Source organism: Brachyhypopomus gauderio, unplaced genomic scaffold (assembly GCF_052324685.1).
Source record: "Brachyhypopomus gauderio isolate BG-103 unplaced genomic scaffold, BGAUD_0.2 sc71, whole genome shotgun sequence".
In the NCBI taxonomy this organism is placed as follows: Eukaryota; Metazoa; Chordata; class Actinopteri; order Gymnotiformes; family Hypopomidae; genus Brachyhypopomus; species Brachyhypopomus gauderio.
The window spans coordinates 612,499-634,308 of record NW_027506892.1 but is presented as its reverse complement, the minus strand read 5'-3'; the positions used below and the strand labels follow the sequence as shown (position 1 = coordinate 634,308).

The 21,810-nt window shown below is 49.2% G+C and overlaps 2 protein-coding genes across 4 annotated transcripts in view; one reads left to right on the top strand and one right to left on the bottom strand.

Annotated features, from left to right (window-relative positions):
• lztr1 (leucine zipper like post translational regulator 1) overlaps nucleotides 1-13,938 on the bottom strand; it is an 18,344-nt gene extending 4,406 nt beyond the window's left edge. For 2 of the 3 annotated variants that reach the window (XM_076989793.1, XM_076989791.1), the window contains exons 1-14: nucleotides 13,790-13,938; nucleotides 12,419-12,481; nucleotides 12,280-12,336; nucleotides 12,099-12,178; nucleotides 10,078-10,186; nucleotides 5,974-6,054; nucleotides 3,247-3,304; nucleotides 1,917-2,056; nucleotides 1,477-1,678; nucleotides 1,182-1,292; nucleotides 800-892; nucleotides 579-674; nucleotides 166-355; nucleotides 1-29 (exon numbers count right to left, since the gene is read on the bottom strand). The exon at nucleotides 1-29 is cut by the window's left edge and continues 141 nt beyond it. In XM_076989793.1, coding sequence (XP_076845908.1) covers nucleotides 1-29; nucleotides 166-355; nucleotides 579-674; nucleotides 800-892; nucleotides 1,182-1,292; nucleotides 1,477-1,678; nucleotides 1,917-2,056; nucleotides 3,247-3,304; nucleotides 5,974-6,054; nucleotides 10,078-10,186; nucleotides 12,099-12,178; nucleotides 12,280-12,336; nucleotides 12,419-12,481; nucleotides 13,790-13,938 — 1,458 coding nt within the window. The remainder of the gene's footprint in view (nucleotides 30-165; nucleotides 356-578; nucleotides 675-799; nucleotides 893-1,181; nucleotides 1,293-1,476; nucleotides 1,679-1,916; nucleotides 2,057-3,246; nucleotides 3,305-5,973; nucleotides 6,055-10,077; nucleotides 10,187-12,098; nucleotides 12,179-12,279; nucleotides 12,337-12,418; nucleotides 12,482-13,789) is intronic. The other variant, XM_076989792.1, reaches the window with a different exon arrangement.
• A 116-nt stretch (nucleotides 13,939-14,054) lies between these two features.
• Nucleotides 14,055-21,810, top strand: part of pole (polymerase (DNA directed), epsilon) — a 30,035-nt gene continuing 22,279 nt past the window's right edge. Inside the window, exons 1-14 of the mRNA XM_076989790.1 lie at nucleotides 14,055-14,195; nucleotides 14,908-14,984; nucleotides 15,083-15,218; nucleotides 15,319-15,399; nucleotides 16,309-16,353; nucleotides 16,490-16,582; nucleotides 16,743-16,897; nucleotides 17,104-17,248; nucleotides 17,590-17,670; nucleotides 17,886-17,993; nucleotides 18,133-18,243; nucleotides 18,371-18,456; nucleotides 18,603-18,722; nucleotides 18,879-19,011. Coding sequence (XP_076845905.1) covers nucleotides 14,929-14,984; nucleotides 15,083-15,218; nucleotides 15,319-15,399; nucleotides 16,309-16,353; nucleotides 16,490-16,582; nucleotides 16,743-16,897; nucleotides 17,104-17,248; nucleotides 17,590-17,670; nucleotides 17,886-17,993; nucleotides 18,133-18,243; nucleotides 18,371-18,456; nucleotides 18,603-18,722; nucleotides 18,879-19,011 — 1,350 coding nt within the window. The 5' untranslated portion in view covers nucleotides 14,055-14,195; nucleotides 14,908-14,928. The remainder of the gene's footprint in view (nucleotides 14,196-14,907; nucleotides 14,985-15,082; nucleotides 15,219-15,318; nucleotides 15,400-16,308; nucleotides 16,354-16,489; nucleotides 16,583-16,742; nucleotides 16,898-17,103; nucleotides 17,249-17,589; nucleotides 17,671-17,885; nucleotides 17,994-18,132; nucleotides 18,244-18,370; nucleotides 18,457-18,602; nucleotides 18,723-18,878; nucleotides 19,012-21,810) is intronic.

Genomic DNA, 21,810 nt, shown 5'->3' with positions numbered 1-21,810 from the left:
CATGATCAACAGGACATCCTGAACATGGCCTGGGGGGTCGGAAAAGAAAGAGTGACATCATTCCGTGTACAGCTAATATTAACACCTTTTATCTTAAGAGATTATTCCGGATTCAAGTCAGAACATTTGCCAATAAAGTTTCGGGCTCTTTGACTGAGATCTGACCTCGTCGTGGGTACTGGATCTTGTCTGTGTACAGAAACTGCATCAGCACTTCGAATGGCTGGGCCTCTGCCTCCCTGATTGACACCTCCAACAGGGCGGGACCTCCCAAGGGCCGCCCAGCAGGGGGGCCGTCCTTCGGCCTGCCCGAGCCCGCCTCCTCGCTCTCTGAGCCAGCCTCCTGTCTGCCCTTCTACAGAGAGAGGAGCGTTAGCTCACACACTCAACCATCCTCTGCAGCTCAAGTATAAATACATATATAACGGGAATCATATTAAAGTTAAAGCTCTGTTCAAGTACAATTTGAAACAATTAGCAGGTATGACATCACTTTAAAAATCTAGTTAAACTGCGGAAATCTATTTAGCGATAAAGTATTCTGAGATATTTGTACGAAATTATAATCTTAAGCTAACTTGTTTCTGTCGATCTCTGGCCTGAAGAATCTTCTTCCGCAACCACTGGCAACGGGCTGTTACTATGGCAATGTGACCCAGAACCCTCTCCTCCCTCTAGGGTTTTTGAGGGAAAATAAATGGACATGTAGTCAGAAGACACTCATTTTTACAAAATGGAGCACCATTATGTTCCCAATGTCACGGGAACAGTGTTAGAAACACACAGACATTCCCCTCACCTCTCCCAAGATGAACTCCACATCACAGAACTGCCGGTTCTCCCACAGTTTGCCGTAGTCCTCATGAAGGGTGCATTTCGGATAAGAGGAGAACTAGCAGAAGGAAACCAAGACTTAGGAAACACGTCTTAAATGACTCCATTTTAAAGATGCTGTTTGCCAGTACAACTTACAAGGAATTAATCCAAATAGCTAAACACTGCAAACACTCAGATGCTTCTTAATAGCTGTTTTTACTCAGTGTTAGCCACTTTATCATTTTTGACTTATTTGTTTACGTTTCGCACCATCCTTCAACTTGAAAATGCAGATGTGAAGAGCATGTGAGCAGCAGGTCCTGTGCGGTGCGTATCAGCAGATCTGATGTTGGTAAAGAGCTCACCTGAAACCTGTACATCTCTCCACTACGAACGTTGTTGTCCACGGTGCCCCCGAAAATGTACATGGCATCATGGATGACGGCAGCTGCGTGAAAGAGTCTCCCACTGGGCATCTGAGCAGATTATGTTCATAAGTAATCCCAGTCACTTTATTAATCCCAGTAATAAGCAGTAATCATTAAATACAGGCAACACTCCATCCATCTGATCATTACCCAATTCATGACATCCCTAGACAGCCAGGATGAACCTGTGATGTGGATTTAAAGCGTGGGCGTGGGTGACGGGCAGGATTACCTCGCTGTCTGTGCTGGGCTGGGTCACCTCCCAGGTCTGTGAGTCTACGTCGTAGCAGTGAAGCTCGTTGGGAAGCGTGTTGTCCGCCGCTCCTCCGAACACATAGAGGTGGCGGTCGAAAGCCACCATGGTGTGGCCGTAGCGCCTCTGGGGTGGGGGGGGCGAGCCTCTCAGCAGGTGTTCAGTGGGGATGCGGGTCCATCTGTGTGAGGAGGGGGGGGGTCGCACAAGGGTCAGGTCCTAACGAGAGCATGCACTCGTGTGGTGTGTGTGTGGTGTAGGGATACAGCCCTTGACACGGTGTTCTCATTAGGAAAAACAGCAATGGCTTCTAAAGCTGCAGTGGATTTTGCTCTCAGCGAGACATGTGTAATGTTTTGCACTCCTCAAGGCAATGACAACTGATTTTAAAACATATGATCCATCTCTGGAAGACTCACATGTGACCTTTGAACTCAAACTGGAAGAGATTGTTGGTGATTTTGGCTCCACTTTGACCGGAGAAGACGAACATCTTGTCCCGACACACAGCTACAGGAAAGTTACAGCAGGAGGGTGGGATCTCCCCACTCTGATCTATCTGATGGGCATCAGAACAGCACCACAGGCCCAAGACACAGTAAACAACAGGATGTACAGAGTCCTCTTATCCAGAGTCAACGTCAACATGTTTAATAAGAGAAAAGTGAAAATAATTTATTTTAGACTCTGCAGTAAATAAGCACAAAGACTAGCTGTTCTCCATCAGAGGCACTCTGAACAGGGTTCATACACTTTTTTGACAATCAATTTCCATGACTTTTCCATGACTTTTCCATGACTTTGAGGCAAATTTTAATGACTATACATTCTCTAAACATATGTGTAGACATGAAAAATAAGAAAAAATCCAGGCCAAAATTCCACAGTATATCATAAATTAATGACAAGCCACGTGGTTTAATTGAAAAAATAAACATTTACCGTATTTTCAATATCAATATAAACCGGAGTTACGACCTACTTTTTTTTTTATTTCGCGCGTGCACGGAGGAGCAGTGGCAGCACAGTGGAGTGTTGTGAAGTGTTGTGTACGATAAGCTGAGGCAGCACAGGCTCCACTGCAGCCCATCTCGGCAACACGATCGCTCTTTCTCGCGTTGTACGCACGAGGACATCGTTAGTTTTTTTTCTATACTGTGTTTACGATCAAAACGTATCTAAATCTAGGGTCGCGCTTAACGACGAAAACTGCTTTATGACGGACTTTTCAGTCTCTAACCCCATCGTTAACCGTGCACATTTTGCACGCCCCGTGTCCTTGTTTTTCACAAGCCATAGCTTGTATTTGTCCAACTGAAGCAGTCATTGTTTAATCGGCATTTACCAGCATTACGCTGATTTACATCAAAGTACAATCTACAGCTCCGCTTGGAGTCCGACGCTAACGCAGTGAACTAATGTGTGAAGTTACGTTAGCGGTCCGCACAATGAAAAAAATGGCTATATTATATTTATTAATTTTTTCTTCCGGTTATCAGAACAACATACATTTATTGTGTCAAGCAAATTTCCATGACTTTTCCAAAACATTTGAGTATTTTTTATTTTTCCAAAACTTATCCAGGCCTGGAAATTGCTATTTTCAAATTCCATAACTTTTCCAGGTTTTTCATGACCGTACGAACCCTGTCTGAAGCTCATGAAGTTAACCATTGCTCATCTACGATGATTTAAAATAGGTTCGTTTTAATACGATTTTGCAAAAAGGAGCCTTCAAACCCAACTCACCTCCTCCCAGCAGGCCTGCTCACGGTCCTGGAGACTGATGGTCCACATGTCATTCAGCCTGTGAGAACAAACCAAACCAGATGTACATCATCATAACCACATCATAACCATCATAACCACATCATAACATCATAACTAGGGATGCACCGAAAATTCGGCCACCGAAAATTTTCGGCCGAAATGGCTTAAATTTGCATTTTCGGTTTTCGGCCGAAATACTTTCATCACCGAAACAACACGGCCGAAACAGTGTGTTGTGATGACGCAAGCAAAAATCGCCACCTGCACGTGCTTATTTGGATAAAGCTAGCAAAAAAGTTTTCCAGTGATGGCGCAGAGGCAAAGGACATTACACCAAAAATTATGGAATTCGTTGCCTTAGACCAGGGGTAATCAATTAAATCTTTCCGCGGTCCATTTTTGGCAGATAGCTCAGACCTTAGGTCCGGGTTCGCGGTGGCGAACGAAAGTTGTTGAGCGGGGGGCGCGAACGTAACACTCAAATGGGTGGTGAACGTAACACTCGTCTGAAAATAAATTCTCCGTTTTAAAATATAGTCTCCCGTTAAAATTTTTTTGGCATTTGGGTCCGTATCCAGTTAATCAGGAATGTGATTGGGTCCGGACAGGACGGCGTTCGGGTCCGGATCCGGACCGCGGTCCGCCATTTGGTGATACCTGCCTTAGACGATCAGCCGTTCTCTGTCGTAGGGATTTCGTAGGCTAATAGAGCACATTGAGCCCCGTTATGTTTTGCCGAGCAGACGACATTTCTCAGAAGCGTGTTTACCTGAGCTGTTTAATGTTGTTGCAACTCACGTCACGTTTTTATGAGAGAATTTATATTTATCTTTCAGGCCAGTCAGTTATAATTAAATTTAACTCGTATAAAATACATATATTTATCCTCTCAGATAAAAACGGTCTGCAAGCGAGTTTAATTTAATTAGTGGTCGGCCGTTGTCAGCGGTATTGCCGTTAACGGCCCACCACTAATTTTATTTTATAATATGCATTACTGTAATGTCAGTGCTAAATAAATATGTTCAAATCAAATTTTGTAGTTGATTTATTCTTTGAAAAGCAATGCCTTGATTTTAGTGAGGTTAGCCATAAATTCAATGTTACTAATAATTGGCATAATGTATTTCGGTGTTTCGGTTTTCGGCTTTCGGCCTTGGTTTCCTCATTTTCGGTTTTCGGTTTCGGCTAAGAATTTTCATTTCGGTGCATCCCTAATCATAACCACATCATAACCACATCATAACCACATCATAACCATCATAACCACATCATAACCATCATAACCACACCCAGGGTATCTGCACATTTTTAAATCTCAAATTCAATGACTTAAGACCTTTTTAATACCTCTCACAAGAAAAAATAATACTATTACTGGGGATGCAGGTGTGTTCCACATCGTAGACGGGGGAGGGGGGGGGTGGGGGGGGGGCGACGAACGAAAATTGTTGACGTTGATGAGGCCGTATACTCCAATGCTAGGAATCTAGCACTAGGACCCTGGAGCGGTTATTTTCTGCATTAGCGCTAGATTCGGCAAAGTTCACATCGCGCCAGAACAACTGAACAACACACACTTATAATAATTTAATGCCTCCCCTCATAAAATTCCAGACATTTTAAGACATTTTTAGGCCTTGAATATGGAAAACTAAATTTAAGACATTTTAAGACTTTTTAAGGACCCGCGGGTACCCTGACCACACCATAACCATCAAATACATTATAACCATCATAACCACATCATAACCATCATAACCACACCATAACCACATCATAACCATCAACCACATCATAACCACATCATAACCATCAACCACATTATAACCATCATAACCATCATAACCACATCATAACCATCATAACCATCATAATCACATCATAACCACATCATAACCACATCATAACCACATCATAACCATCATAATCACATCATAACCATCATAATCACATCAACCATCATAATCACATCAACCATCATAACCATCATAACCACATCATAACCATCAACCACATTATAACCATCATAACCATCAACCACATCATAACCATCAACCACATCATAACCATCATAACCACACCATAACCACATCATAACCATCAACCACATTATAACCATCATAACCACATCATAACCATCATAACCACATCATAACCATCATAACCACACCATAACCATCATAACCACACCATAACCACATCATAACCACACCATAACCACATCATAACCATCATAACCACATCATAACCACATCATAACCATCAACCACATCATAACCATCAACCACATTATAACCATCATAACCACATCATAACCACATCATAACCACATCATAACCACATTATAACCATCATAACCCTCATAACCACATCATAACCATCAACCACATTATAACCACATTATAACCATCATAACCACATCATAACCATCATAACCACATCATAATCACATCATAATCATCATAACCATCATAATCACATCATAACCTCATCATAATCACATCATAACCACATCAACCATCATAACCATCATAACCATCATAACCACATCATAACCATCATAATCACAGCTCCAAACAAATGAGCATCACTCTTCACATCACTCTTCTTTGCAATGTGACATACAGTGATCACCAAATACAATTGAGAGGGTTAAAGTGTTTTAAAAGCATCGTTGCCAAGTGTAATGACCCTGAATCTCACCTTGCATTTCCATCATACCCAGCGAAGATCCACAGTTTATCATTGTAGACAGTGGCTCCATGGGCAGACCTGGCGACTAACCTAAAACAAGCAGTGCACACTTACACACACAGCAGCTACAAGTCAATGACAGATTGTGATCAACAGTCAGCACCACAACACACTCCTCACCTCCACCACACACTCCTCACCTCCACCACACACTCCTCACCTCCACCACACCCACACTCCCTCACCACCACCACACACTCCCTCACCTCCACCACACACACACTCCCTCACCTCCACCACACACTCCTCACCACCACACACACTCCTCACCACCTCCAACACACACTCCCTCACCTCCACCACACACACACTCCTCACCTCCACCACACACTCCCTCACCTCCACCACACACTCCCTCACCTCCACCACACACACACTCCTCACCTCCACCACACACTCCTCACCACCACCACACACTCCTCACCACCACCACACACTCCTCACCTCCACCTCCACACACTCCTCACCTCCACACACTCCCTCACCTCCACCACACACTCCCTCCCCACCACCACACACTCCCTCCCCACCACCACACACTCCCTCCCCACCACCACACACTCCCTCACCTCCACCACACACACACTCCCTCACCTCCACCACACACACACTCCCTCACCTCCACCACACACACTCCTCACCACCACCACACACTCCCTCACCTCCACCACACACTCCCTCACCTCCACCACCACACACTCCCTCACCTCCACCACCACACACTCCCTCACCTCCACACACACTCCCTCACCACCACCACACACTCCTCACCACCACCACACACTCCTCACCACCACCACACACTCCTCACCACCACCACCACACACTCCTCACCACCACCACCACACACTCCCTCACCTCCACCACCACACACTCCTCACCACCACCACACACTCCCTCACCTCCACCACACACTCCCTCACCACCACCACACACTCCCTCACCACCACCACACACTCCTCACCACCACCACACACTCCTCACCACCTCCACCACACACTCCTCACCACCTCCACCACACACTCCTCACCACCTCCACCACACACTCCCTCACCACCACCACACACTCCCTCACCACCACCACACACTCCCTCACCACCACCACACACTCCTCACCACCACCACACACTCCTCACCACCACCACCACACACTCCTCACCACCTCCACCACACACTTCCTCACCTCCACCACACACTCCCTCACCACCACCACACACTCCCTCACCTCCACCACACACTCCCTCACCACCACCACACACTCCCTCACCACCACCACACACTCCCTCACCTCCACACACACTCCCTCACCTCCACACACACTCCCTCACCACCACCACACACTCCCTCACCTCCACCACACACTCCCTCACCTCCACCACACACTCCCTCACCTCCACACACACTCCCTCACCACCTCCACACACACTCCCTCACCACCACCACACACTCCCTCACCACCACCACACACTCCCTCACCTCCACACACACTCCCTCACCACCACCACACACTCCCTCACCTCCACACACACTCCCTCACCACCACCACACACTCCCTCACCACCACCACACACTCCCTCACCTCCACCACACACTCCCTCACCACCACCACACACTCCCTCACCTCCACCACACACTCCCTCACCTCCACCACACACTCCCTCACCTCCACCACCACACACTCCCTCACCTCCACCACCACCACACCACAGCTACTCCACACATCTCCCTACCTCCACACACACTACGCCCGCTACCTCACCACACACGCCCAGCACCTCCACCACTCACGCACTCCGCTCCTCCACACTCACTCCCTCACCACCACCACACACTCCCTCTCCTCCTCGCACACGCCCTCACCTCCTACTCACACAGCTCTCTCACCACCACTCAGACTCTCACCTCCTCACTCCCTCACTCACCACCCACACTCTCCCGCATCCTCACACCACTCACCCCCCTCACCTCCACCATCCCACTCCCGTCTCCTCCACCACCACCTCACATCCACTCCGTCCACACCACACTCCTCACCTCTCCGCCACCACCACACTCACCGCCCTCCACCACACACTCCTCACCACCACCACCACACTCCTCACCTCCACCACACACTCCCTCACTCCTCCACCACTCCCTCTCCACCACCACACACTCCCTCACCTCCCACCACACACTCCCTCACCACCACCACACACTCCCTCACCACCACCCACACACTCCCTCACCCCCACCATCACACTCCCTCACCACCACCACACACTCCCTCACCTCCACACCACACTCCCTCACCTCCACCACACACTCCTCACCTCCACCACCACTCCCTCACCTCCACCACACACTCCTCTCACCACCACCACACACTCCTCACCTCCACCACACACTCCCTCACCTCCACCACACCACACTCCTCACACCACCACCACACACTCCCTCACCTCCACCCACCACACCCTCCTCACCTCCTCCACCACACTCACACTCCCTCACCTCCCACCACACTCCTCTCACCACCACAACACACTCCTCACCTCCACCACCACCCACTCCTCCTCACCTCCACCACACACTCCTCACCACCTCCACCACCACTCCTCACCACCACCACACACTCCCTCACCTCCACCTCACTACACTCCCTCACCTCCACCACACACTCCCTCACCTCCACCACACACACACTCCCTCACCTCCACCACACACTCCTCACCACCACACACACTCCTCACCACCTCCAACACACACTCCCTCACCTCCACCACACACTCCCTCACCTCCACACACACTCCCTCACCACCACCACACACTCCCTCACCTCCACCACACACTCCCTCACCTCCACCACACACTCCTCACCACCACCCACACACTCCTCACCTCCACCACACACTCCCTCACCTCCACCACACACTCCCTCACCTCCACCACACACTCCCTCACCTCCACCACACACTCCCTCCCCACCACCACACACTCCCTCCCCACCACCACACACACACTCCCTCACCTCCACCACACACACACTCCCTCACCTCCACCACACACTCCCTCACCACCACCACACACTCCCTCACCTCCACCACCACACACTCCTCACCTCCACCACACACTCCCTCACCTCCACCACACTCCCTCCCCACCACCACCACACACTCCCTCCCCACAACCACACACACACTCCCTCACCTCCACCACACACACACTCCCTCACCTCCACCACACACACCACTCCCTCACCTCCACCACACACACTCCTCACCACCACCACACACTCCCTCACCTCCACCACCACACACTCCCTCACCTCCACCACACACTCCCTCACCACCACCACACACTCCCTCACCACCACCACACACTCCCTCACCTCCACACACACTCCCTCACCACCACCACACACTCCTCACCACCACCACACACTCCCTCACCACCACCACCACACACTCCCTCACCTCCACACACACTCCCTCACCACCACCACACACTCCCTCACCACCACCACACACTCCCTCACCACCACCACACACTCCCTCACCACCACCACCACACACTCCCTCACCACCACCACACACTCCCTCACCACCACCACACACTCCCTCACCTCCACCACACACTCCCTCACCTCCACCACACACTCCCTCACCACCACCACACACTCCCTCACCACCACCACACACTCCCTCACCACCACCACACACTCCCTCACCTCCACCACACACTCCTCACCACCACCACCACACACTCCTCACCACCACCACACACTCCCTCACCACCACCACACACTCCTCACCACCACCACCACACACTCCTCACCACCACCACCACACACTCCCTCACCACCACCACACACTCCTCACCACCACCACACACTCCCTCACCACCACCACACACTCCTCACCTCCACCACACACTCCTCACCTCCACCACACACTCCCTCACCACCTCCACCACACACTCCCTCACCACCACCACCACACACTCCCTCACCACCACCACACACTCCCTCACCACCACCACACACTCCCTCACCACCACCACACACTCCCTCACCTCCCCTCCACCTTCCACTCTGTCCACTGTCCAGTGGCAAACTTGTACTCAAATAGATCGTTTTTGTTCTTCAAGTTGGAGTTTGAATAGATATCCCCCGTGTAGCCACCTAAAACATAGCAGATGGTAGTGTGTGAAAGGGGCCTCAGAGAGTAACAAATAGCGCATTTCCACTAGGGCCTGCTTGGCGCGGTACGGTTCGATTCGCGACGGTTTGTGAGTGTTTCCATTAGTACCAGTTCCCAGTTAGCCGGCCCCTTCGGGTACTTTTTTCGTACCGACTCGCTTGAGGTTCTAACCGTTCCGAAGCGGTACAGTTCTGTGACGTGGAGGAACAGCATGACACTGATTGGCCAGGGAGTGTCGTCACAGGTTGCGTCAGGAGAGCGACTCCTCCGCTATGCTATGATGGACTCCTCAGCCATTTTTAAAACCCAAGGAGAGAAGTCTGTTCCCTGGTCAAACGCCGAGGTACAAACCTTTCTGTTAATAATCAGCGATCAAAAAATCCAGGGCGAACTGGACGGGGCCACTAGAAATGTAAAGGTTTTTAGCGAGGTTTCCGCGCTAATGGCCACTCATGGCTACCAGCGGTCCGTTCAGCAGTGCCGGTCGGTCCAAGCTAAAAAAGCTTAACGCGATTACCGGGCGGTGAAGGACCATAACGGACGCAGCGGAGCAAACCGCAAAGACTGGAAATGTTTCCAGCAAATGGATGTCGTATACGGTCACCGGCCAGCCAGTAATGGAAGAGAAAACGTGCTGGACAGACACGGCAATGTTGGTGCTGGAGGCCACGGAGAATGGTGAGTGTATTGTGATTTCAGTTTTACTACTAGGCTCGTAAAAGATGTAATATGAACGTAATATGAACGCATCTATTGTAAACGCAGGAATTTAGAGCTGTGTTTGTAGTTAATGTTACCACCACAGTCACTACTGTACAATAGCTAGCTCTTAGCCTTGCTAGTTGCTAGTTAGCTGTAGCCATAAACAAAGCATGAGCAGCGATGACGTGCTACAGTTTGTGCAGTTACGCTATATCGTTGTTGCTTTCACAGGAATGCTTGTGTTTAATATTTGTTATTTTTTACGTTCAAGATTCCCCTTCCACTGACGAGGCGAGCGGAGTTGGCGGAAAATGTTTCCTTCAACCGGGCTTTCCTCGGGGTGCTTGGCGAACTTGTGAACACCATGCGAGACAGACGCCAGTAAAAAAAACACAAAATGTTGCTTGTAGTACTATAAATTTATTTCATATAAAGCTATACGTTATTTTTTAGGTAATTTGCTTTTTGCACTTTTTTAAACTATAACTATATTATTTACATATGTTGTACTTTAAATACAGGGCTCTCAATTTTTGGATTCATGCCAGAGTGTGAGAGTTGTTGACGGGGGGGGGGGCTGGCAAACGTTGATTGTTGAGCGGGGGGGGGGGGGGGGGGGGTGTATACGTTGTATATCGCGATCGATCGCCAGTGGAGGGCGCCATAGATATGGATCGGAGGTAAATAAACTAGATTTTTTTTCTTGCCGTGTGAAATCGGAAGTGTGGCGTGTGAAGACGGTCAAATGCGTGTGTCACACGCTCAATGCATGAGACTCGAGAGCCCTGTAAATATCTATATTTCATAATAAAGTTTGATTTCATTTGATTGTATGACTGATGCTTTTTATGCAGGGTGTGTTCAGCCTGTTTGAGTAATACCAAATTATTATCAATAATTAGAGCAACCACATACAATAATGAAGATAAAGATAAATAAGATACAATAATGCTATGTGTGGCATCGACCGGTGTTGTGGTCGCATACAAATGATGTCACGACACTACAACCCGTGCGCCAACAGTGACTCCACCCACATTGTGTTGGTCCACCATTGTAATGGAAACACAACGCGACCGTACCGTTCCGTTGCGAATCGATCCGTATCGAACCGTACCGCGCCAAGCAGGCCCTAGTGGAAATGCGCCAAATGTTAGTAGGACTCGATGCTACTGAATTTGTTACACCTACCAAATACAAACATGCTGCTTCCATACACGACAGCCGAGTGGTGATATCTGGGGGCAGGTGGGGTACCAGTGGTAAACGCCCTGAACAATTACACACATCAATGTTAATAACAGGACAGTGTGAGGCATCACCATAACAAGGCTAAAGAATGTTTCCCTCACAAGAATCTGAGGACACGTACCGACACCACGAACAGTCCTTCACGTCAAAGCGCAACAGGTCGTTCAGCATGTTTTTCCTGCATGAAGGACACAGGTGAGACTCTGGCGTGTGTTTAAGAGGTTTTAATGTAATTATGAGGAGATGATGTCGTTTCTTACCCATTGTCGCCTCCAAACACGTAGATGGCGTCCCTGTATGCTACAACCGTGTGTTTGCTGCGTCTGCGTAAGACACATGCCAGTCACGCGTCAGTGACCCAACACCGACACCAGATGTCAGTTGTGTGTGTGCAGATGTCAGTTGTGTGTGTGTGTGTGTGCAGACGTCAGTTGTGTGTGTGTGCAGACGTCAGTTGTGTGTGTGTGCAGACGTCAGTTGTCAGAAGTCAGTTGTGCGTGTGCAGATGTCAGTTGTGTGTGCAGATGTCAGTTATCAGTTGTCAGTTGTGTGTGTGTAGATGTCAATTGTGTGTGTGTAGATGTCAGTTGTGAGATGTCAGTTGTGTGTGTGCAGATGTCAGTTGTGTGTGTGCAAATGTCAGTTGTGAGATGTCAGTTGTGTGTGCAGATGTCAGTTGTGAGATGTCAGTTGTGTGTGTGCAGATGTCAGTTGTGTGTGTGCAGATGTCAGTTGTGTGTGTGCAGATGTCAGTTGTGTGTGTGTGCAGATGTCAGTTGTGTGTGTGTGCAGATGTCAGTTGTGTGTGTGTGCAGATGTCAGTTGTGTGTGTGTGCAGATGTCAGTTGTGTGTGTGTGCAGATGTCAGTTGTGAGATGTCAGTTGTGTGTGTGTCAGTGGCGGATGCTGGTTTTTCAAGGAGGGGAAGCTCAATTTCAGACAGATCATCCAATCATCATGCAGAAGCTGAGCGCCCGGGCCAGCCGAGGCCAGCCCACTGCCCCATAGACCCCCAGAGACGCTGAGCGTCCGATGGGCGGGACAAAGCCCAGCATTTATCCAATGGCTCGTCTCGTTTCGCTGCAACTCTTTGCTTCGCTATTGAACTCTGTAGACGCTCAGCGTCCACGCCGTTTAAAGCACCGTGAAGCTGCGGGACTGAGTGAGAGGAAAGCTGCGTCGTTACCAGTGATAAGAAACTGATTCTGAACAAAAGTTGAGCGCGTTGTAGCGCATATTTAGTCAATGACATGTACACACAACAGTTTATGTTTGATCACTTATTTTTGACATTTTAGGGGAAGCTGAGCTTGCAGTCTTAAAGCAATCGCCACTGGTGTGTGTAGATGTCAGTTGTGAGATGTCAGTTGTGTGTGTGCAGATGTCAGTTGTGTGTGTGCAGATGTCAGTTGTGAGATGTCAGTTGTGTGTGTGCAGAAGTCAGTTGTGTGTGTATGTGCAGAAGTCAGTTGTGTGTGTATGTGCAGATGTCAGTTGTGTGTGTGTGTGCAGATGTCAGTTGTGTGTGTGCAGATGTCAGTTGTGTGTGTGCAGATATGTGTGTAGATGTCAGATGTTTGTGTGCAATGTCAGTTGTGAGATGTCAGTTGTGTGTGTGCGGTGTAACTGACCTGGCCCCCACGAACTCGTCGCAGGGCGGCAGTCGTCTCCAGCGGTGGACGGTCTCGAACGGACCGAAGTTGAGAGTCAAATACTCGACGCTGTCCGAGCAGCTGTGGTCGAAGTCGACGCTCGGGGCCACTTTGGATTTACAAGACATGTCTCCGGGAGACCATGACACCGGTCTGGGCGGGACACCGGGCTTGGAGGACCGGACACGGGCGGCTCGGCCCACTCGGTCCGCGGATTCAGAACACTGAACTACACTTGAGATATCTAGTTCATGCTGACCAACGGGCTCCCCTGATATTAAAGACTCTTTACCGAACGGTACCGGACCCGTGAACGTTACGGACCCGTGAACGATACGGATCCGTGAACGATACCGGACCCGTGAACGATACGGACCCGTGAACGGTACCGGACGACCGTTATTAACGACGCACCGTCACCACCCCAGTGTGTTGTTAGCTAACCATGCTAGCTAGCCGCACACAGTTCGTGTAACGTTACCGCGTCCAGCAGCTGCACGAGCTCACGTGTGGCGCGTGACCGAGAACCCGCAGCTGAAGGACGTAAACGTGTTAAACGTGTTAATGAGGCGATTGTTCTCGGTCCACTCCAGCTTAGCTAGCTAGCCCGTCTGCTACTTCCTGCTCCAGGGGTTGGGCGGGGCCTCGGGGGCGGGGCCTCGGGGGCGGTCGCCGTGCGTGATTTCGGCGACTGTAATTGGTGCGCAGCGCTGTCAGTAACGGGCGCGCTGTGTATGTTTTGTGAAAGTAATCCTTCCGGCCAAAGTTTTTGCTTGGTTAAAAAAATCGACATATTTTTTTCCTGGTAACAAATCACATTTAGTTTTCGTTGTTAATTAAGAGTGTGTGAAGAATCAAAACTGACGAAACTGTCTTTCACGCACTGTGATTGGTCAACAGACACCAAGGGGCGGTGCGCGCACGCGGAAGCTGTCACGGGCTCGCGGCAGCAAAAAACGCGCCAAATTCTGACTTGGGCGTATTGATGATAAACAGTGGCGCGTGCGGTGTAGCCGGCGCGTGCGTAACTCTGACACCCTAGTAACGGTTACGGTGACGGTAACGGCGGTAACGGTGTTTCTCTCTCTCCCCCTCAGAGCCGCGACTCTCTCTCCAGGATGGTGTTACACAACAGCGGGCGGTTTAAGAGCGACCGAGACCAGGACGGCCCCCAGTAAGCTCGCGCACACGGACACGTCGGTTAGCCTCGCGGCCGACGGCTGCGCGCGCGCGCGCTCTCCCGGTAACGGTGTGTTGTGCTCTCGCACGCAGGGATGACGTCTCCGCCCTGTCCGCCGTCAAGCGGCTCGAGCGCAGCCAGTTCACCGACGAGATGGACACGCGCTTCGGCTTCGAGCGCGTGCGCGAGCCCGGCGAGAGGACCGGCTGGCTGATCAACATGCACCCGGTAAGCGCGCGCGCGCGACCCCGCCACACTGTCGTTATCACGCCGCGGTTTCCCGTAGTGACGTCCCCCCTGCACGTGTCCTCACCGCCCCGCCCCCTAGACGGAGATCCTGGACGAGGACAAGAGGATGATGAGCGCGGTGGACTATTACTTTATCCAGGAGGACGGGAACCGGTTCAAGGTGTGTGTGTGTGTGTCTGTGTCTGTGTGTGTCTGTGTCTGTGTGTGTCTGTGTCTGTGTGTGTCTGTGTCTGTGTGTGTCTGTGTCTGTGTGTGTCTGTGTCTGTGTGTGTCTGTGTCTGTGTGTGTCTGTGTGTCTGTGTCTGTGTGTGTCTGTGTGTCTGTGTCTGTGTCTGTGTGTGTCTGTGTCTGTGTCTGTCTGTGTGTGTCTCTGTCTGTGTGTGTGTGTGTGTCTGTCTGTGTGTGTGTGTGTGTCTGTCTGTGTGTGTGTCTGTCTGTCTGTGTGTGTGTCTGTGGGTGTGTCTGTGTGTGGGTGTGTCTGTGTCTGTGTGGGTGTGTCTGTCTGTGTCTGTGTGTGTGTGTCTGTCTGTGTGGGTGTGTGTGTGTGTGTCTGTGTGTCTCTGTCTGTGTGTGTCTCTGTCTGTGTGTGTGTGTGTGTCTGTGTGTGTGTGTGTGTGTGTGTCTGTGTGTGTCTGTGTCTGTGTGTGTCTGTGTGTGTGTGTGTCTGTGTGTGTGTGTGTCTGTCTGTGTGTGTGTCTGTCTGTGTGTGTGTCTGTGGGTGTGTGTGTCTGTGGGTGTGTCTGTGTGTGGGTGTGTCTGTGTGGGTGTGTCTGTCTGTGTCTGTGTGTGTGTGTCTGTCTGTGTGGGTGTGTGTGTGTGTGTGTGTCTGTGTGTCTCTGTCTGTGTGTCTCTGTCTGTCTCTGTGTGTGTGTGTCTGTGTGTGTGTGTCTGTCTGTCTCTGTGTGTGTGTGTCTGTCTCTGTGTGTGTGTGTCTCTGTGTGTGTGTGTCTGTCTCTGTGTGTGTGTGTGTGTGTGTCTGTGTGTGTGTGTCTGTGTGTGTGTCTGTGTGTGTGTGTGTGTGTGTGTGTGTGTGTGTGTATGTTTAATATGTCACTGCTTGTTTCAATAGGTCGCATTGCCATATAAGCCGTACTTCTACATAGCCACTAAAAAGGTGAGGTCTAAACACTCAATACACTGTGCAGTGTGTGTGTGAATATGATCTAGGTATTGGGATATATGGCATGACGTTTGGATGTCATCCTCGTGTGTGTGTGTGTGTGTGTGTGTGTGTGTGTGTGTGTGTGTAGAACTGTGAGAGGGAAGTGATCTCGTTTCTGTCAAAGAAGTTCCAAGGGAGGATCGCCAAGCTGGAGTCTGTACTCAAGGAAGATCTGGACCTGGTAAGATGTACTTTGTTGTTCTTTTTATTCATTCAGACATTATACTGTCCTGTAATGTCATTATTTCACCCCTTGGTCTAGTTTTATCTTCAGTCTTTGAATCTAAACTCGTTTACCTCCATGCGCTTGTACCATACAGATGAGGTTTTGTGTTTTGCAGCCTAACCACCTGGTGGGACTAAAGAGGACGTACATCAGACTGAGCTTCAACACCGTGGACGACCTCGTGAAAGTGAAGCGTGAGATTTCTCCAGCGGTGAGAAAGAACCGTGACAGGGAGAAGTCCAACGACGCCTACACCAACATGCTGTCCAGGTATTCGCCATCACATCCACTTGGGTTTGTATAGAGGGACCTTGTAGTATTTCCGCACGCTTGCCATGGAATATTGTTTAGAATAAGGTCGGTAAAGTAAACAAAACAGAAGCCTTCTCTTGCTTGCTGGCAATTTGGCAATAAAATGTAATAACGTGAATAAAGCTTTAAATGTGTGTGTGTGTGTGTGTGTGTGTGTGGTGCAGTGCACTGGCAGGCGGGAGCGTGATGTCGAACGAGGAGGACGGATCGTCTAAGAAGATGTCAGACCAGCTGGACAACGTTGTGGACATGAGGGAATACGATGTTCCTTACCACGTCAGGCTGTCCATCGACCTCAAGATTCATGTGGTAAAGACCTACGAATCAGAACCATAGACGGCCATGATTGACCCTTTGTTTGGTAGTCAACCCATGCTAATGTGAATCTGTTAGTGCTAGAGATACCTGCGCTGTGCCAAAGGGTTTTGCTAAGGAACAAAGCATTTATTTTTAACGTTTAAGTCTCTATTTTTTGAAAAGCAACACTCTCAGGTTTTTGGCGTTATCCCTGTCTGCACCTGTAGTTTGTGTTCATCTCCTAAAACAGAAGTGTTGAGACAGTAGTTGGGGTCTTGAGAGCTGCTCCCTGGGCTTCAGTTCCTGGTATTCGTGCTGGAAACGCTCCTGTAAGCATCCTTGTTTGATTCCAGGCTCACTGGTATAACGTGAAGGTCCGGGGCAGTGCTTACCCTCCGGAGATCGTGCGCAGGGACGACCTGGTGGAAAGACCTGTGAGTATCGGCGTGATGGATGCGTACGTCTTTCACGTGTGACTCCACGCCCGTTTCACGTGTGACTCCACGCCCGTTTCACGTGTGACTCCACGCCCGTTTCACGTGTGACTCCACGCCCGTTTCACGTGTGACTCCACGCCCGTTTCACGTGTGACTCCACGTGTGTTGGGCGTGCCTGCTCTGTAGCCCTGCTCTCTCCCTGTCCTTCACAGGATCCTGTAGTGCTGGCGTTTGATATCGAGACCACCAAACTTCCTCTGAAGTTTCCCGACGCAGAAACAGACCAGATAATGATGATCTCATACATGATTGATGGGCAGGTGAGCATTACTGACGTTAGAATCCACATGAACATGTTAGGGGAAACGCAACTAATCCTACATGCCATATTATTTCCAGTGTTTATTTATTTTGGATTCTTCTGCAGTGCGTCTCACAATCCCTTTCTGTCCTTGTTAGGGTTTCCTGATCACAAACAGGGAGATCGTCTCTGAGGACATTGAGGATTTTGAGTTCACCCCTAAGCCGGAGTACGAGGGACCGTTCACAGTGTTCAACGAGCCGGACGAGGCAAGTGACCTGGAGGAGACGCTCGCCCGGGCCAGATGTTCCCCCAGACGGGGAGGTTCCTGCCTTTCTTGACTCCTTGTGTCCTAGGAGAACGGCACTCACATCATGAGTTGTGTCTGCTTTACAGGCTGCTCTTATTCAGAGATGGTTTGAGCACGTACAAGAGACCAAGCCCGACATTTTTGTGACTTACAACGGTGACTTCTTTGACTGGTGAGCCCCGACATATTAGCTTGAGCTATGTTACACTTGAATCTTTGTCCATTATACTTTCCAAAGCACACATCACATAATAGATACAGAATTCGTGGAAACCTGTGAACAGTCTTGTGATCTTGTGTGTCTCATTCCTCCATCAGGCCGTTTGTGGAGGCTCGGGCGGCTCAGCACGGACTGAACATGCACCGTGAGATCGGCTTCCAGAAGGACGGCCAGGGGGAGTACAAAGCAAGCCAGGCCATCCACATGGACTGCCTCAGGTACGACGGGGAGGGGGAGGGGGGCTCTGGTGTTTAGGAGGCATCTAGTACATTACCCATAATATGCCACAGGACTGTAGTAGTAGAAGAGTGAATATCAATTTGGTGTGGAGTGATCTGTCTGTCTCTCTCTCTCTCTCTCTCTCACCATCTCAGGTGGGTAAAGAGAGACAGTTACCTGCCGGTGGGCAGTCACAACCTGAAGGCAGCAGCCAAGGCGAAGCTGGGTTATGACCCTGTAGAGCTGGACCCAGAGGAGATGTGTCGCATGGCCACAGAAGAGCCACAGGTAGATCACACCCACCACCCGTACACCCCCACGACCCCCAACACCACCACCTCTACACGACCCAACACTACCTCTACACACCCACGACCCACCACCCGTACACCCCCACGACCCCAACACCTCCACTTCTACACGACCCAACACCACCACCCCTACACCCCCACGACCCAACACCGCCTCCCCTACACGACCCAACACCACCACCCCTACACCCCCACGACCCAACACCACCTCCCCTACACGACCCAACACCACCACCCCTACACCCCCACGACCCAACACCGCCTCCCCTACACGACCCAAAACCGCCTCCCCTACACGACCCAAAACCGCCTCCCCTACACGACCCAAAACCTCCTCCCCTACACGACCCAAAACCTCCTCCCCTACACGACCCAAAACCGCCTCCCCTACACGACCCAAAACCGCCTCCCCTACACGACCCAACACCGCCTCCCCTACACCCCCAACACCAATCAATCAATCAATCAATCAAATTTTATTTATATAGCGCTTTTTACAACAGTTGTTGTCACAAAGCAGCTTTACAAGTGCCGAGTCCTAGCCCCCAGTGAGCAAGCCAAGGGCGACAGTGGCAAGGAAAAACTCCCTAGTTTTTTTGCATGAGGAAGAAACCTTGAGAGGAACCAAGACTCAGGGGGGGAACCCATCCTCCTCTGGCCGACACCGGTCACCATGACAACAACAACAACAATTTAGACAGAAAGAAGAGAAAGAAAAGGAAAAATATGTAATAATGTCCATCATGATGTATGCATCCGGTTAGGCAGGAGGTGGCTGGCTCAGGATGGATCGCTGGTCTCCTCATCTCATTATTCCTCAAACAGGCGGGCAGCCATGTGGAAAAATGAAACAGGGAAAATTAGCTCTGTATGAGGACATATACAGGACAGGTAAAATTATAAACATTTCCGGAGTGTGGCAGCAACTCCGGCATTTAGTTAAATTATTACAGCCTAGCTAAAAAGGCAGTACCAGAAGGTAACATAGGCTTGGGGGCATTCTGAGACAATGGCATCCGTCCACTGCACTGTCAACAAACTTGAGTGACCACGAGCAGTAACAGGACGACAGCACCAGCACCCCAGTCTACCATAAAACCCTTCGTCTATGAACCCCTGGATCTGTACTTTTATCTAAGGGGGGATATTAATTATCAAACGCTAAACTAAATAAGTGGGTTTTCAACCTAGACTTAAAGATTGTGACTGTGTCGGAGTCCCGGACGCATTTAGGAAGATTATTCCAAAGCTGGGGGGCCTTACAAGAAAAGGCTCTTCCCCCTGCTGTTACCTTATTAATTTTTGGAACTAATAAAAGACCAGCACCCTGTGATCTTAGTGGGCGTGGGGGTTCGTAATAGGAAATAAGTTCCTGAAGGTACTCAGGAGCAAGCCCATGCAATGCTTTATAAGTTAATAAAAGAATTTGAAAGTCAATACGGAATTTAACTGGGAGCCAATGCAGGGCTGATAGGACTGGACTGATATGCTGAAATTTTCTAGTTCTGGTCAGAACTCTAGCTGCGACATTTTGAACTATTTGAAGTTTATTTAGATTCCTATTTGAACATCCTGACAGTAGTGCATTGCAGTAGTCTAATCTAGAGCTAACAAAGGCGTGCACCAATTTTTCCGCATCATCCTGTGATAATGCATTTCTTAATTTAGCAATGTTACGGAGATGTAGAAAAGCTATCCTAGTAGTATTATCTATGTATTTATCAAATGATAGGTCAGAGTCGAGTATGACGCCTAGGTTTTTGGCTACTGTGCCAGGTGTAATGGGGTAGCCTGCGAGATTAAGCATTAGATCTGGAATTTTCTGTTTTGAGGCCTTAGGGCCCACAAGGAGAACTTCTGTTTTGTCCTCATTAAGTTGGAGGAAGTTTAGAGACATCCGGCATTTAATATCTTTTACACAGGCCTCAATTTTTCTTAAACTGAGTTTGTCATCAGGTTTGGCTGATATGTAAAGTTGAGTGTCATCCGCATAGCAGTGAAAATTGACACCATGTTTGTTTATAACTGTGCCCAATGGTAGCATATATAATGTAAATAATAGTGGTCCTAGAATGGAGCCTTGCGGGACCCCATATTTAACTTTTGTACATTTGGATGGAATATTATTGAGCTCTACAAACTGATAGCGATTTGTTAAGTAAGAATGAAACCATGAAAGGGCTGTGCCAGAGACTCCAACCCAGCGTTCTAACCTTTCTAGCAAGATCCTATGATCAATTGTGTCGAAAGCTGCACTAAGATCAAGAAGCACTAACAGCGATACATAACCTTGATCTGAAGCAAGGAGGAGGTCATTTGTTACTTTAACTAATGCTGTTTCAGTACTGTGATGGGGCCTAAAACCAGATTGGAACTTTTCAAATATGTGATGCCTATGCAGATATAGGCATAATTGCTGGGCAACAGCTTTTTCTATGATCTTAGATATAAATGATGTGTTTGAAATGGGTCTATAATTAGATAGTACAGTAGGATCAAGATTTGGTTTCTTAATCAGAGGTTTAATAACTGCTAATTTACATGATTTGGGCATGTGACCTATTGTAATGGATGAGTTAACTATAGTTAGAAGAGGTTCAGTTACCGCTGGTAATACCTCTTTTAATAACTTTGATGGAACCGAGTCTAGTGTGCAGGTAGCACAATTTAAGGAAGAAATTATTTTCTCTAATTCTGATTGTGGGAGTGGATGAAAAGCATCAAGTTTTTCTCCCAGTATGCGATTTAAATCGATGTCAACCAAACCAGATGACAT